This window comes from Lithobates pipiens, unplaced genomic scaffold, assembly GCF_037356315.1.
Source record: "Lithobates pipiens isolate NorthernLeopardFrog02 unplaced genomic scaffold, aLitPip1_a1.2 Scaffold_18, whole genome shotgun sequence".
Classification (NCBI taxonomy): Eukaryota; Metazoa; Chordata; class Amphibia; order Anura; family Ranidae; genus Lithobates; species Lithobates pipiens.
Window position 1 is genome coordinate 429975703 of NW_027507758.1, and position 16805 is coordinate 429992507.

At 37.4% G+C, this 16805-nt stretch overlaps 1 protein-coding gene across 1 annotated transcript; it reads right to left on the reverse strand.

Moving 5' to 3' along the window:
- Positions 1 to 1295: 1295 nt before the first annotated feature.
- On the reverse strand, positions 1296 to 16400 carry IL12A (interleukin 12A). Its single transcript, XM_077485142.1, has 6 exons — positions 16373 to 16400; positions 12474 to 12622; positions 6130 to 6222; positions 3961 to 4002; positions 3626 to 3736; positions 1296 to 1466 (listed from the first exon to the last, which is right to left on the reverse strand). Exons 1-6 carry the CDS (start codon positions 16398 to 16400, stop codon positions 1296 to 1298), a joined length of 594 nt encoding a protein of 197 aa, XP_077341268.1.
- Positions 16401 to 16805: the final 405 nt, after the last annotated feature.

Here is a 16805-nt window from a genome sequence, read left to right on the forward strand (position 1 = left end):
TGGGAGTATCTTAACAAAAATGAAACTTTTATTGCAGATGATGCCTGAAATTTGGGAGGTGTGGCCTCTGTATCATGTGACCACTGTGGCTGGTTCCCACATGACCAGGAGCCTGCCCTGCTCAGAAGCTTTGGCTGAGAGCTGTCAGTGATAGCTCGGTCAGTGTGTTGTGAATGCACTTTTAGTACACGGCCTCACCTTTCTTGCCCCTGTATATATGTGATACGCGCCCAGCAGCAGGTTAAAGATGTGAACTCAAATGCAGTGTTTCCCTAATCCGGTAATGTAAATCCAGGCTACAGTTTGGGTAAGTGTTGGGACACTTTCTTTGGTCAGGTTATGGTTAGGGGTTCTGAGAACTATGGGAAAACTTTTTAGCTTTATTTCTAGAACTAAATGCCCCATAATGACATCTACCAGTGCACCACTAACTCTAATGAAAGAAAAAGGAAAACTTAATTGCATATCATTTCATTTTATTCATTCATAAATACATAATACAAAGTTCATAAATACATAATTTAATAAATAGAAATTGCGCTTATGACAATTTATACATAATGATTTATAATATAAATAAAATAAATAAATAACCAATTGCAAGGGTTCCTTAAAGCAGCAGCATATTTTCCTTTTAATAGATAAACCATTATGTGCTTGGGGAGAAAAATAAAGAAAATACCTGGGAATGTCAGGTCCCAGCATGCTCTGTATGCCACTGCTTGTAGTGTATGATGGGAAGTGTTAATTGAGAATAGCTGTAAAGTTTATAAATGTGATTTACTAAGGGAGCCATTTTTCTCCTGATATGTGGATGTCCATGTTTGTCACAAGTAACCAATAAAATAAAATAAAAAGATTTAAAAAACAAGAATATTTTTTGAATGTAATCAGCTAGAACTAGCTTATAACTGTCTCCTATGCATAAAGAATCCCCAATATATGCAAGACACATGCAGGTTAGAGAAAAATGCAGTAACCCATAGCAACCGTTAAGCAATCAACTTTCAGTCACCTAACTGCAGCATCTATAAGTTAGTGCATTTGCACTTCCGCTTTGCTCTTTTCACTGCTAAAAAGGAGCAACTTTGGTGAATTCCATTGATTAAAAGTGTCTGATGGGCAAAGAGCAAGTGGGGTGCAGTAACCTAGAGCATCTGAGCAGTTTAGGATGAAAGATCAGTGGTGGCTCTGGGTTACTGAACATTACATGTTGTGCTTTACCACATTAAAATGCCTGCATTTGTCAGTGTTACATTGTGTTATCATTGCTGTTCTATGGGTGTGTTAGCATTTCAATGGCTGAGACGCTTTGAGGCTTCATCTTTCAGGTAGCTGAATATTCGGGATATGGTGATTGCCCTCCGCTGAAATTTGAGGATCGCAGTACACTGGATGATTTTACGATTATACTGTGAGTAGGATTCTGTCTTCCCCTCCATTCCATCATCATACCTTTTTAATGCCTGCAATTATACATAGAGGAACATTAGAATTTGAACCTTGATTTGACATGCAAAGCCATTAGCTCTTCATCAAGCTGCGATACATCTATGGCTGAAAATATTAGGGTCTGACTTACAGCCGGAGTGACATCAAATAAAATTTTTAGTGCAGCCTGAAAATGACAACCCATTCATCTTGTCTTTCTTGTCGTTTTTATACATGCACGTTTAAAAATATGCACTTTTTTATTGACATAAAGTAATATTAAAAACACTGCTTAATGTACATTGTCCCTTCTATTTCTGTCTGTGGATGATAGCACTGTAATTATTTTAATATAAAAAAAAAAACACATCTAAGTACCTTTTTCCTAATCAATATACAACTGTCACATGACCCAGCTCTTTTTTCCAGCCTATCTGCAGGGAAACATAAGCAAGAGGAGCTTCTAGTCCTCTGCTCATGGTCACATGTTCAAAATAAAAATAAACAGCCTTTGGAATACATAGTAAAAATAAATAAATAAATAATATTAATAAACAGTTTTAAAATTGGCATACAAATATATATTTTTATTTAAATCTTTATTATTTTGTGGAAATAACATGGTGTGGGTGGATTTCTGCCAGTCACAGGCCCCAGTCACTCCCCTTAGACTTATAATAAGAGGGTGGTAAAGCCTCCATTAATCTACATGTAAAATCCCCTATTGTGTTTAGCTGGTTAGTGGAGGAAGGGTGGAGTGGGCTGTCATTTACCACTGTGTATACACCTGTGTGACTCTATAGTCACATGGCCTGCTCAGATGTGATAGGGAGGAAATGCTCAGGGTAGAAAATACACTGAAAACTGAGCATGTGTAGAGCTGCCTCCACAGCTGCAAAATCCCTAGCTGAAATGGGGACATGGACAGAAGGTGGAGATAGAGAGCAGCAGGATCAACCAGTTTTTTTTGCAGAATACAGAAAATGAATCTCACAGTAAGTATAAACATCATGTAGTACAGTTTTTTTATGATGTGGATTTAGTGACACTTTAAAGATTAAGTTCACCTTTATGAACATGTTACATGTTACACCCATATTTAGGGTGTAACGCGTAACACATTCAGCATCTGCCTGCTCTCCCTCCGATTCTCCCCACTTCCTGTGACAGCGGGCCAGGGATTTTCTCCCCACACCTGCTGTCAGTATTCAAAACGAGCTTGGTCATGAGGGGCTCCACCCCCATGATTAACCCACAGAGTTATGTGAATGAATGAACAACAAGTACCAACAGCCTTTGCGACTTGTAATTCTCAATGAACTACCAGGGCGCTGATGAGTTGCTTTTGGTAGTTCCTGTCACTCAATAACTGTTTGCCTGTATAGGAGGTATGGACAGACATCTACACAGACAGTCTGCAGGAGCCTGGCATCACACCTGCAATCTGCTGATCACGGGTGCAATACTGTGCAGACTACTAAAAAAGTAGTTATAGCCAAATGACAGCTACTGCACAGCCTGCCAGTTCTGGGCAGGTAGTACTGCCAGGCACAATCATGGGAGGATGTCATATGACACCCTCCACAGAACTAGCAGGCCGTGCTGTAGCTTTCATTTGGCTATAGCGCAGTGATTCAAATGCAAATAAATACCACATTTGGCCACTAGGTGACACTAAATAGTAGCACCATCTAGTGGCCAAATGTGGTATTTTCCATTTTGAATCAGTGAAAAACACACTGTATATCCAGCAAAGGAAACAGCCTAATAACAATTGTTTTTTTTTGTTGTTTTTTTTTGTTGTTTTTTTTGCCCCATTCACACAGAATGAATGTATATGCACTTTCATTGGGTGAATTGCTTTTATTTTTAATACAACCTTTGGTGTTTGTAATTGTACAAACTGACTTCAATAACTACAGTCTGTACTTTATTTGTAACTAATGGTACAATTGGCACAAAACCCAGCTTAGCTGGCAATAGATTTTATTTTCCACCTATGTGACAAGTGGGGAGAAGCATCTACTCTTCTTGTTCAGGCTACCAACAAAGGGTGCATGCAGTAAGGCAATGGACATGGTGTTGACATTTATTCATTTTTGACTGTCTTCCCATTTACTGGCAGTAAGAAATGTCTGATGCTGAAGGCAATTTCATATGAAGGGCCCTGAATCCTGTTTTCTGTATTACTTACCCCCATCATTTCCTCTGTGACTTTATTAAGTGGTGGAAGGGTTAGATTTACACTTTGTAGTTTACTTTTAAACGTTTTTAGGTCTGAATGGATAGACATCAGGCACCGGTCCTGTAAGAAAAGAGATGAATGTATAAGTAAATCATTTATGGCAAGGCTGAGAGCTATCTGACATTGATTATATTTACAGGTAAAAAAAATAAAAAAGATAGAGCTGAACAAGTCCAAGGTGGGCGGGAACACCCAAAACTCCCAGGTGGGCAAATACAAAATTGGGAATTATGAGAAATATTGGTTTCAGCTCAAAGCTATATTTTTGTAGTTTGCAGACCTACCTTATCAGTCACCGGTTTGTTAATGTTGGAGCAGATGCAAGTCTGTAAGGAAAAGAAAAAACATTTTTGTGTTTAATTATATGTGTTGTTCAGCTTATTTAATTATACACCAAAGCCAGTAAGTGCACTACATTTGCAGATGGTGGGCAGTAAAAACACAGTTGAGCTACATTTTTACTACCTCTCAACTGCTCCTCTTAAGCTATAAAGGCAGCTGAATGGGGGAATACACATGCCCACATGGCACATTATCCCACATGGCAAAAGTGAATGATGAGCTGTGTGCATGGTTGTGCGGCTTTTTAGAGCTTAAAACCCCTAGAGAGGCCACATGAAGGTTTGCAAAGTACATTTACCTACGTGATTTAAATTCACTTGTGTCAGATCAATAAAAAAAGGAATATTAGATGCTATAAATTACTGTACTTTTTACATGTGTTTTATTAAGCAAGAAAACAACTGATTCTTAAGATCCCTTTCACACTGAGCCACGGGCAGCGTTAGCGGTAAAGCGCTGCTAGTTTTAGCGGCAATTTACCGTCATTTTAGTGGGGCTATTCGGCCACTAGCAGAGCGCTTTTAACCCCCACTAGCTGAATCGCTTCCCAGACGCTTCGGCAGTGGTGCCCATTCATTTCAATAGGCAGGGGCAGTGGAGGAGCGCTGTATACACCACTCCTCCACCGCCGCAAAGATGCTGCTTGCAGGACTTTTTTTAACGTCCTGCCAGCGCAGCGCCCCAGCGTGAAAGCACTCGGGCTTTCATATTGGGTGGCAGGGGAAGTGTTTTTGAAACACTTTACAGGCACTATTTTTAGCTCTTTAGACCCTGAAAAACACCTGAAAGGGGTCTAAGATCGTGTGAAAGTGGTCTAAGATTTTTTGCAGCAGTTGTAAAATGAGAAGGGGGAAGACAAACAAAGCCGCTCTTGTCGACCAATAATTTAAATGTCTATATATTTTTAAAAGCAAAAACGTAAAGAATAGAAAAAAATATATTTTCCCCCTTTTTTTAAATAAGTGATCACATACCCTCTGTCCTCAGCTACATAAAAGGCTCAGGGAGGAGAAACGGCACCACACTAGTTTTCCCAGTGAATGTCTGTGTGGGGAGGGGGGAGGAGCAGGCTAAGTACTCAGCACAGCTAGAGAACTGACCATGGTGTGCTCCCTTGCTTAGAGTGGTAAATTTTTAATAGGAAAGTGGAATGACTGTCAGGAACACCAGGGATTTCACACAAAGGAAGAAATACAAAGAAAACAGGATACTTTCTCATACAAGTACATGGTACATCAGGCACATATCGGGAATATGAAATGCTGGGATAACAAACACTTTAACATCGCATATTGCGTTTACATACTCTTTAAATATAATTATCTAGGGATACAATAGGAGCAACACATAAAATATACCTAAATAGGGGGTCTAGGTACCATTTATATATGATATTATACCGTGTGCCTTTTTAAAACATATCTTATGACATTTATTGTCATTCATTTAAATACCTAAAAATGAATAGCTTCAGGAGAAACATGGAGGGAATGAAAAAGGGAATCATTATTTAGCAAAAACTCACTTTTTACTTTTAACTTACTATACCTATTTAGACAAGTAGGACACAAAACTGCTATAATAGCAGTGATAAAGTACAATTTAACAAGCTGAGCTAATAGTCATTGAAGCAGGTGTCACTGCCACTGGCTCCTGCTTGTATGTTAGGAGTTCATGTTGAAAATCAACAGTGTGTAATATTGCGGTCTGCAGTACTTTACAGCCAGACACTCATTTATCCATGACATTTAAAACTAGTAAAAATAATAGTGTATATAAATATACACTATTATATATTATATTATTATATATATATATATACACATATATAGTGTCTGTATATATATATATATATATATATATATATATATATATATATATATATATATATATATATATAATGTATAATATTTTTAATAGGATTGTCTTGATTGTGAAGGCATCTAGGCAATTATTTAAAAAAATAGCACCTTACTTTGCATAATGTGCACCTAGAGCTGGCTTTTCAGTCTGTATTTGCATAACCATACATTTTTCAGGGTGCTTCTATACTACAAAAACTATAACATTTTAAAGATCAATGGTTAGTAACATTTTGCAACGTCTCATACCTGTGGGAGACATGCATTTAATGTATGCATTTCATGCGGATCGTATTGAAGATCGATAGTGGTGTAGGAGCAGTTAAAATCCTCACTTAGGTTCTGATAAAAGACACAAGTATATGCATTGTGAGTTAAATAGCTTTTTTTGCAATTATTCTCATAGTAACAACTAAACTTAATTCAAGGATAAATTTGGGGTTTTTAAAAAATAAACCTACATACTTACCTCTATGCTGCAGCTGTCCCACATTGGCTCTAAGACTGAGAAGTGAGCAATCACTTGACCACTGATCGCTCAGAACTCTGCTCAGAGTGGAGAGCAGTGACTGTCAGTCCCCACTCTCTGCTCTGTTTCTCCAGTGCTCACTGGAGGACCTGGCAAGAGAGGGGGTGGGCACAGCTGGCTCCGGCTCTCAGTCACGTTGGAACATTATTTAAAGACTTATAAACTTGTTAAAAAAAAATAGCCAAAGGAACAAAGTTAGATGTGCAAAGGGGATGTCCATATTGGGCAAATAAAATCTATTAATGGTCTGTTAACTCCATCTTTTGCAGCATATTAGACCTGTATTTAAGGTGTAGTCTGTATGTAACTTGGTGTAACTCCACTGATCGCAAATGCAATGCTATGCAAGTTCCTATGCAAAAAAATAATAATAAATGCACATTTTTTTCTGCAAAAATATATGCAATTATTATTATTTTTAAAGGTGGACTTAACCTTTAAAGTAAAGTTAATTCTGGGTGGTTGCTATGGCTTACTGCACTTCTTGCTTTGCTTCCTGTTTATTGAATCAGACTCAGAGGTAAATGTAAGGGAAGTTTTAATTAGTTTGAGTTTATTTGAAGCTTAAAGGTTTTTAAATCCATGTTTTATTTCTTTGTACTATTTATAGAAAGTAGTAGCAATGGGGAAGTATCACTATTTGACTGATATTTTTTAGCCCTGAACATATTAATTAGAAAAATCCCTATATATTTCCTTTAATTGGCATGGGATGTGCTGTTGCCTAAAGCCCATATTCATTTATATACAAAATTACACCATCATCACCCACCCACTCACATTTTTAAATTGTTAAATTGAATAACTGGGGGAAACTCCATGAGTTGAAACAAAAAAGGGAAGTAGGACCTAGGGAAAACAAAACGGGAGTAGCACCACCCTAAGGAATCATGGGAAGCAAAGAGTGAAGAAACAGAATTTCTAGAAAGGGGAAAAAACAAGAGAGAGGTTGTTTTTTCCTCTACAATGTGGAAAGAGTAGGGAGAAGGATAGGGTAATAGGGTCAGAGAGGAAATCTTAGCTCCTATACACATTGGCTATATTTGGATGAGCATTTACTGTAAATTTCCCCCAATAACAGCACCTCTTAATCTGCTCTGCAGTCTAATCTCTAAGGGTCATGGTAAGATCTTCTATTTCCTAATTGTCATTTACCCTGGCAAACCGCATGCAATGGGCTTATTAGACAGAGAAATCCCTATTGGCTAAGTTATGAATTCCATAGCTTGCTGCTAGAAGATCCTTAGTACAGAACAGTAAAAAAAAAAAAAAACATGTAAAAGAGAACCTGTATGTGTTCTACAATGCCAGCAAGAGACACTCTGCTATAGGAAGACTAATGGAGTAGCCCCTGACTCTGGCCACTATTTTATAGGTAATCTCCTGATACTTATTACAGATGGAGGCTTTTTGAGTGAAAAACAATATTCTATTCTTTTATTCTTCCATAAATGTAAGTTGTAATTCTCTCCCTCACTTATTGAGAAACTCAGGATCAGTTTGTGAATGTATGGTTGATAAGAGAGATTTATGGTACATCACAGTGGCCCTTAACTTTGACAGAACTCCTCAAAAAATGTGAATTGCCCAAAGGAATTGTTGGGGTATAGGTAAGCAAAAAGTGGCATAATTTCTACTGTGACCATGCAAGTGCAGGGACATTAAACCCTTCAGAAATAGAAAAAAAATGTTTCCGCTTGTTTGAGGATAAGAACTTTGATGATTTGGGAGAAACTCAGGGTGTCCTATCATGGGTGTCCTGGGACAAGGGAAACTCTGAATGCTAAGAAGAGAATATTATAAAATTCACAAAGTGTTGGGCCTGTTAATGCAAAGATTTAATTGAATGCTATCCTGCCCAAGGTACACCAGCTAGTGGGACAGAAGAACAATCTTGCTCTAGCAAAACCCATTATTTGAACTTGTAATGTCTGCACCAATCTTCCACTTGCACCATAATAGTAGGCTGAATCTAGTAACCCCACTACTCTAACTATAGCTCTGATCAGGACATCTCTACTAATACAAGTTGGTTTTCCACAACATATAAATCTGATGAAACTGAGTGGAAGAAGGCACGGGGGAACATGAACAAGCAAGGTCTGAAGCAAATACAACAACGGAGACATCACATTCATTTTTAGGACATTGCCTTTAGGGAACCAGGAAATCACCAAATTATTCCAATTGTCAAGGTCCTTGCGTAAAGAGTTCACTCATGGGAAAATAGCAAAACGGGTTTTTAAGATCTTACATCATATCAGTGTAAAAATGTCCCACGGCCACTCAATCAACAAAGCTCACACTCCTTGCTGTTTACAGAGCTATTGGTCTGACTCAGCTGGGGAGCTTTGGATACCTGCTCTCAGATTCAGTTGCAGGCTACTGGGGGGAAATAGACTGTATTAGTGACAGTAGGACATTCTCACACTGCCATGACAGGTAAAACATTAAAAACCTGCTAATTTTGTTCCCCCTAAAATTTGGTAAAATACTAAAATGTTGTTGGAACTCACACCATTAGTGGATCTGAACACCCCCATACTATAGTTAACTGGATGCTCCACGTTATGAACTCCTACCGGTAAGTGATAGCAGCCAAAACACTGTTTTATACCCTACTTCTATAGGGTATAGTGAGCAAAAAATGTTGGATAGAACAGTGCATGAACACAGCTCTAGACTTTACTGGTTGCAAACTTGTTTCAGGTTGGTGCCAATAGGTTCAGTTTCAGATGCTACATTGGGTAGTAATGGCAAGATCAGAGCTTGCGCCTATAAGGCAACATAATATACATTCTGTGTACAAATGAATTATATATATATATATATATATATATATATATATATATAAAGACTTCAGAATTAATTTGTACACAGAATGCATATTATGTTGCCTTATAAGCGCAACACAAACTTTTTATTATTTTGCTCAGATACTATAATTTAATTTAATATTAACTATCACTATCTAAAAAATAAATAAAGAATTTTTAAATTCTCTTCCTGATCTTGCCATTACTACCCAATGTAGCATCTGAAACTGAACCTATTGCCACCAACCTGAAACAAGTTTGCAACCAGTAAAGTCTCTAGAGTCTGACATGTATTCTAGTTCCAGGTACTTGGCACCTTCAGCATCAGAACAAGGATGATGCTTCAGAGCCAGCATCGTCCGTGTCAGAACCCATATTTCTTTTTCAGGGGTTCTAAAGAATAAAGAAAAAGAATGTTATGTTATATGGAAGCAAAGCCCTATTTTCTTGATGGGAAATTGCCCCCCCCCCCCCCCCCCCCCTGTCTTTTGCACAAGACTTGGAATCTAGTTTGCCAATTCTTTATAATGTTTATCTTGGACACATTTGCATGAATTCATTAGATAACATCCTAGAGCAAGTTTTTTCAGACAAAACAAGTCCAAGGTATATAAATTTGCATTGTACAGTAAGTGAAATTTCCATTGCCAAGAAACTTCTTATTACATGATTACAACACTTCTCACCAGTCCACGCAGACAGTGTGTCTTTTATACTTGCTATACTATTGATGGTTGAAAAACAACAATAAGCCTAGCCATACAAACATAGATTTCTCTTATTCAGCCCCGCAGGCTGAATGAGGGCAATGAGAGAACTGTCTCAATTCACCAATCCAGGCTAAATAACTTGCTCCTGTAAAGTTGCTTATTAGTTTTTATCAGACAATCTACCATATGCAATAAGGGTGCAGAAAGTTAACTGAATAATACTAATCCACAAAAGCCAATCAGAGTTCACTTTGCTGAAGTTAAGGCTGGTAGCCTGTCCATCAGAAGCCGGCTTAAAGTGGTCATAAAGCCTCAATGTTTTTCACTGTGATGTGTGATTGGCTCTTATAGATTTTTTTTAACATTCACAGCTATTGACAAAGCTCCACTGAGCAGACTGGTTAAAAGACCTAATTCTGGACTGTGCTCCTAATATAATAATCGTTAAAGGGAAATTGAATATCTTTCTTTTCCAAAAATAATCGATAAGCATGTGCTACTTGGCCCTGTAATCTATTTGTCATAACATTGTTTCTTACTGTGTTTTTATGCCTGCTTGTAATGTCCTCCATGAGCTCCTGAACCTCTCCTTTCCCCCTCACTTCCATTTGTTTGTAACAAACAGTGCAGCTTAGCTGTGGTCATGCACTGTTCTATGCACACTACAAATCCCATAGGCCATGATCACTAGTGTAAGGAGTAAGCTACATTTTTGATTTAGTCTTTTGACTAAAATTCCATTTTAGTTTTAGTCATATTTTAGTCATAAGTCATCTGAAATGTTTTCGTTTTAGTCGTATTTTAGTCAACTAAAATCTCCAGTACATTTTAGTCGACTAACATCTAATGGGTTTAGTTAAATTTCAATGCATTATTTAAGCATTTCTTTAGAATTGCCAAACTCATTATATACTCCTGGAGTAAAAATTGAATAACATGTTTTTTATGGTATTAAGGTTTGAACATGCACTACAGACACAGATTTAGCCATTGTGATATATAACGTATTTATAAATAAAACCACTTTCATAAACAAACAAAAATATTGTTTTTTGACAAATATAAAAAATAAATAAAAATGTAAACTCTATTGACTGTAATGCCATGGCACATATTACCTAAATATATTACCAACATTAAATATCTAGAAAAAATAAATAAATTAAAGCCCCCCCCCCTTTTTTTTTAAGCCGCTTAGTAGATGCCCCCTACATATTTTTATGTGATAGTGCAGTGTTAATTTTGATGTCCAATTTCAATTTAGTTTTAGTTATAGTCTTTTGACTAAAATGGGATTTTAGTTTTAATCGTATTTTAGTCTTTTGACTAAAATGGGATTTTAGTTTTAGTATTTTTTTTTAGTCATCTCAATTGTTTTCCTTTTAGTCGTATTTTAGTCTTTTGACTAAAATGCCATTTTAAATTTTGTCGTATTTTAGTCAGCTCAATTGTTTGAGTTTTAGTCATATTTTAGTTTACTAAAATAGTATTAATTTAGTCTACGAAAATATTTTAGTTGACTAAATTAACACTGATTGTCACTAAAAGAAAGTTAAAAAAGCAAACATTGTGATGCACTGAAACACGCATTGCACCAACTCCTCCTGGACCTCCCACTGACAGCTGCACGTCTTTTGATTAAAGTGCCATTTTAATTTTGGTCGTATGCTAGTCAACTCAATTGTTTGAGTTTTAGTTGTATTTTAGTCTACTAAAATAGTATTAATTTAGTCGACGAAAATATTTTAGTTGACTAAATTAACACTGATTTTCACTAAAAGAAAGTTAAAAAGTAAACATTGTGATGCACTGAAACACGTATTGCACCAACTCCTCCTGGACCTCACACTGACAGCTGCATGCTAAATGTTGCATTTTACCATGAGGGCTAGTGTGAAGAAGGCTTATGTGTATGCAAAGCCATAACTTTTTCATTTTGGATGAAGTAGGGAAGGGTTAAGACTCCTGCCATTTTTTTGCAGTCCATGTGGCATCAGGGAAATTTCCCTTTACTTCCTGGAGACCCATCAGGATGTAGGAGGAAACCTTTCCAAAGTAAGGAGGTCTACTGTCTAAAGCCTGGTACACACTTTATTTTTTTTTTTCATTCAACCCAGCAGGCTGAACAAAAAAAAAAACTCGAGGAGCTTGGAAGGAGCTTGCTATACTGACATCCATTACCTGCCATCATTGATCGGATACCGACTGGAAGCTGGTTTTCCAGCATGCCCGTTCGACTGGCTTCTGTTTGACAGGCTGGTATGCACACGGGCTGAATGGCAGCAGGTTTTAGTTGAACCAGCAGGTTTTCAGTTGAACCTATATTCAGGCCCATGTGTACCAGGGGTTCTAATGCCTTCACATTGTATCCTAAACTAGAAAAAAAGTATTGGATTTACATTGACGTTAAGACGTTTAAGCCTTGCTTTTGGAAAGATAAGCTAACATTAGCAATTGGGATGCTTTCGTACCCACAATTCAATTCCCCACGATTGGGATGCTTTCGTACCCACAAAGACAACGTTATATCATTCTTACCTGTAACTGTGAGAGGGTATCCACTACCACATTCACCAATCTCTTGGATATATTGTAGCAGGATTCAAAGTTAACAGTCTGAATGGTTGGTTTGCTCTCTGCCAGATTTGACTGTCCAAGCACTACAATTATCCCGAGGATCCAACAGCCTGCACACAAACAAACATAATACTAAGCTATGATGACAACATGGTGTAGAAAGTCAGTTATATATTGTAATGAGGAAAACGGTTATTGTGTCCTGTCCTTCTTGGAGACAGTCTGGACCTCAAAAAAAACGTGGGCATATAAGATTTCTAATTGGATAAAACTGAACCAAATAATGAAATTTCTTTCATTGTAAATTGTATTAATAATTGGCAGCACAAGCACAACAATTTTGATCTTTGTATTGCTTACCCAGTGTCCATGAAGTCTTCTGCTGTAGTTAGACATTTAAGTAGAAGGTGACCAAACCTCCAATTTCCTACTAAGATTTTCTATATTGTTTTATAATGTTCTGTAACTCTATAGCCTTCATATATACACAAACTATTTACATGCTTCATTTACACCAGGGGTCTTCAAACTACGGCCCTCCAGTTGTTCAGAAACTACAATTCCCATCATGCCTAGTCATGTCTGTGAATGTCAGAGTTTTACAATGCCTCATGGGATGCGTAGATCTGTAGGTGGAGGGCCGTAGTTTGAGGATCCTTGATTTACACGGTCACTCAGATTTAAGAAAGTAGTAGGAAATGTTTGCATGGTTAATCTCAATATCTTTCAACCAATCCAAAAGCAAAATATTATTTGGCCATCCTAAGACATCCTCATCTTCTATTATTTACCATAATGTGATTTCATAATTAAATACATTTCAATAAATAAATAAACTCATTAGTTTAAGGCAGTTCATCAACTATCGAATAAACATAAAATCATAAATCTAGACTGAATCAGCCTTCCTGTCTCTTTACCACAAAGGGAATCTTGAAATATTTTTCAGGTTTTCAGGAACCCTTGCTAAAAATAGTTATGTGGGCTATTACTGTGATCTCTAAAATGTAGAACATTTTAAATGTAAGAATAAATAATTTGTCATACCATGATTATTTGACACCCTTGGAAGATGATTTTTTGACACATTCCTGCTCTATACAACAACATTTTTAGTAATCTAGCATTTAAATAAATAATCATAATCAAAATTAAAGGTAGACAGTAAAATCGGCATCCTCTAACATTAGTGGTCAGTGTAGAAGTGCTCCCTAGCATAGGTAGGAGATCATTTTGCCATTCATAGGTAGGAGGTCTATTTGCTATTTATAGGTAGGAGATCCATTTGCTATTCATAGGTAGGAGATCAATTTGCCATTCATAGGTAGGAGATCCATTTGCTATTCATAGGTAGGAAATCCATTTGCCATTGCTCGAGGAACCCCTAGCAACCTCAGGAGACATCCACGTTTAGAGAGGCTGGACTAGATGCTTTACAATACTTCTGCACATGGAACTAATATATTTTGATGCTTATTTAAAGTGGTTTTAAACCCAAATCCAAAAATGTAATAATATACTGTAGCTCGCCAATACTTAGATGTGATGGCTGCATTGTTTTGGGTTTTTTCTAGGCTTTTTTCTGCTCTGTTTTCACCTTTGGGTAGCAGCATTGTCAGTCTATGGGGATGGGAGTGTTAGATGCACAAGCAGATTTAGATACACTAACAAATTGGCAAAGCCAAACTCCAGCTGGCACTGCAGTTACATAAACAGTTAGAGCAACAGCTTTTTTTTTCCCTGTGGGACAAAGAGGTTTAACATGAATTAATAAAAGCTGATCATTGTAAGCTCCCCTGTCAAGTGGTAAATTGTTTGGCTCAACCCCGAATTGCTACATCTCCAGGAAGCTTATTATGTTAAAATAACAAATTTAAGTACAATAACACATTGAAATCAAACTCCAGATAATTATTTATTATCAGTTATGCCCTGTACAGATGATTGGACTTTCCGACAACAAAACCGTGGATGTTGGCTCCAAATTGTCTTGCATACACATTGTCACACAAATGTTGGCCAACAATTACGAACATAGTGACCTACAAGACGTACGTGATATCTCCATTACGCATGCTAGTTATGTCTCCAGCTCATACTTGATTCTGAGCATGCGTGGACTTTTGTCCGACGGACTTGTGTACACAGGATTGGAAAGTCCGACAACAAACATTTGTTGGTGGAAAATTTGAGAATCTGCTAGCCAACATTTGTTGGGGGAAAGTCCGACAACAAATGTTCCATGGAGCATACACACGGTCGGACTTTCCGCCAACAAGCTCACATACAACTTTTGTTGTCGGAAAATCCAATCGTGTGTACAGGGCATTACAGTCACATAGCTTTTTCCTTTTGGGATAAAGGTTTTACATAAGTAAATAAAAGCTGATCATTGGAAGCACCCCTGTCAGTGTTAAATGGTTTGTCTTATCTCTGCAGTGATACATTCTGCTGGAGAGCTTGTTCTTTTGAAAAACAGATCAGATTTTCTGCTGATTTTTTTCCTTCAGATTTACCAAAACCATATAATATGAGGTCAAACCTTAGGCTTTCCAATTTGTATGGAATCAGGCAGGCCCTTGCACTACATGGTTTTGGTAAATCTGAAGGAAAAAATCAGCAGAAAATCTGATAGTGTGTATGGGGCTTTAAACTGGCCGTACATTATACCATTTTCTTAGTCAATTTCCTTTAGTTACCTTCAACTGTGTAGTACAAGGGCCTGTCTGATTACACACCAATGGAAAGTGTTTAGATTTAATCTCATATTATATGGTTTTGGTAAATCTAAAGAAAAATTGTACAAGAAAATTGTATAATGTATGGCCAGTCTCACTGGCTGGATCGGCAGATGTAAAAAGAGGCAAGCAAGCCTAAAAAATAAAATGAATGAAGCCATCAAATCTAAGAAATGGTAAACTACACTATAATAAATGTTTGCTTTTGGCTTTAATACATCTTTAAATAAGTAATAAACCCAAAACCAAGCAATGTATATATTGCAGCATACTAATCATTAGATGTGGTGGCTGCATTAGATTACTTTAGGTTTGCCCCATCATCAACAATTAGATACATATATATAAGCTGCACCTAATTTAACAGGTAAACATTCATTTAAATTGCTCTATGATGGTTTGAACCTAAGTAGAAGCTATTAAAGCGTTGATCAAAAATGAGTTTACATCTAGCTAGATTGAATTAAGAATGTCAATAGTAAATAGACAGTGATACTGAGTAGAGATAACTTACACCAGGCTGTATGGGTGAAGGTTGGAGCTCCTTTCATTGTCCTGCTCTCTGGGGGTCACTTGGTGAACTGAGAAGCTGCTTAGCTGAGTTTGTCTTCCTTATGCTTTATATAGAGAACCGTTCACTGCTCCCAGGACTTCCCCAACCTTTCTCTTTCTTTACAGCAGATACTCAGCTACTACTACTATGACAGAATAATGTGTAAATGTGAAAGAACGGTGAACTCTCTTTGCTGACCTCTACACACAAAAGTGACTGTGGGATATGACTGGGGGGAAATATTAGGTGGACAATGGAGGAGTGGGCAGGTACCAGATTTCTAGGGTAGTTACAGCTTTCCTGGAATTGGTGTGCCTAGAAACTGCTAATGACCTTTAACAATGTATGTATTGTCTACTACTAAAAGTGTTTCTAATATAATTAACAAGCGTACAATAAACACATCTACACATTTTATTTTACATTACATTTAGTGGGCAATAGTTAGAGAGACAAGCCTGCCAATTGTGCTTAAAGTGAACCCGTGAGGACAGAAATGTTGTGTAGCAAGGGAACATGTACGCTTTTTAACCCTTTGTACTCCATTGCGGGTGAAGCACATGACCCACTGTAGTCCTCTAGTGTGGGGCTCCCCATGGTTCCCAGCATTTAACTGATAATGGGACACCCTCAGAGCGACCCAGCCTGCTGTGACCAGGGCCCCAGTGTATAGGGCCATTTTTGAGAGAAACCTCCTTCTGGTCGAATCAACAATCACAAGGAAAAAGTTTTCTGCAGGTTTACTTAATTATTGGGCCCAACAAAACTATTCAGGCTTCCATGAGGTCTGGAGGCACATGGCTTCAATAACGACAAACTGTCTACTGCAAGTTAATACCATCAGAGATATATAGACCCGTTACCAGAACAAGGGGTGTTCCAAAGTCTTGGCATCCTTCAGAAGCAGAATGCATACTATCCTAGGTGTAATAGTCCCAAGGCTTTATTGCATTTGTGTTCTCAATACCTGTCCCATGACACCATGACAAGAAATAAGTGCAG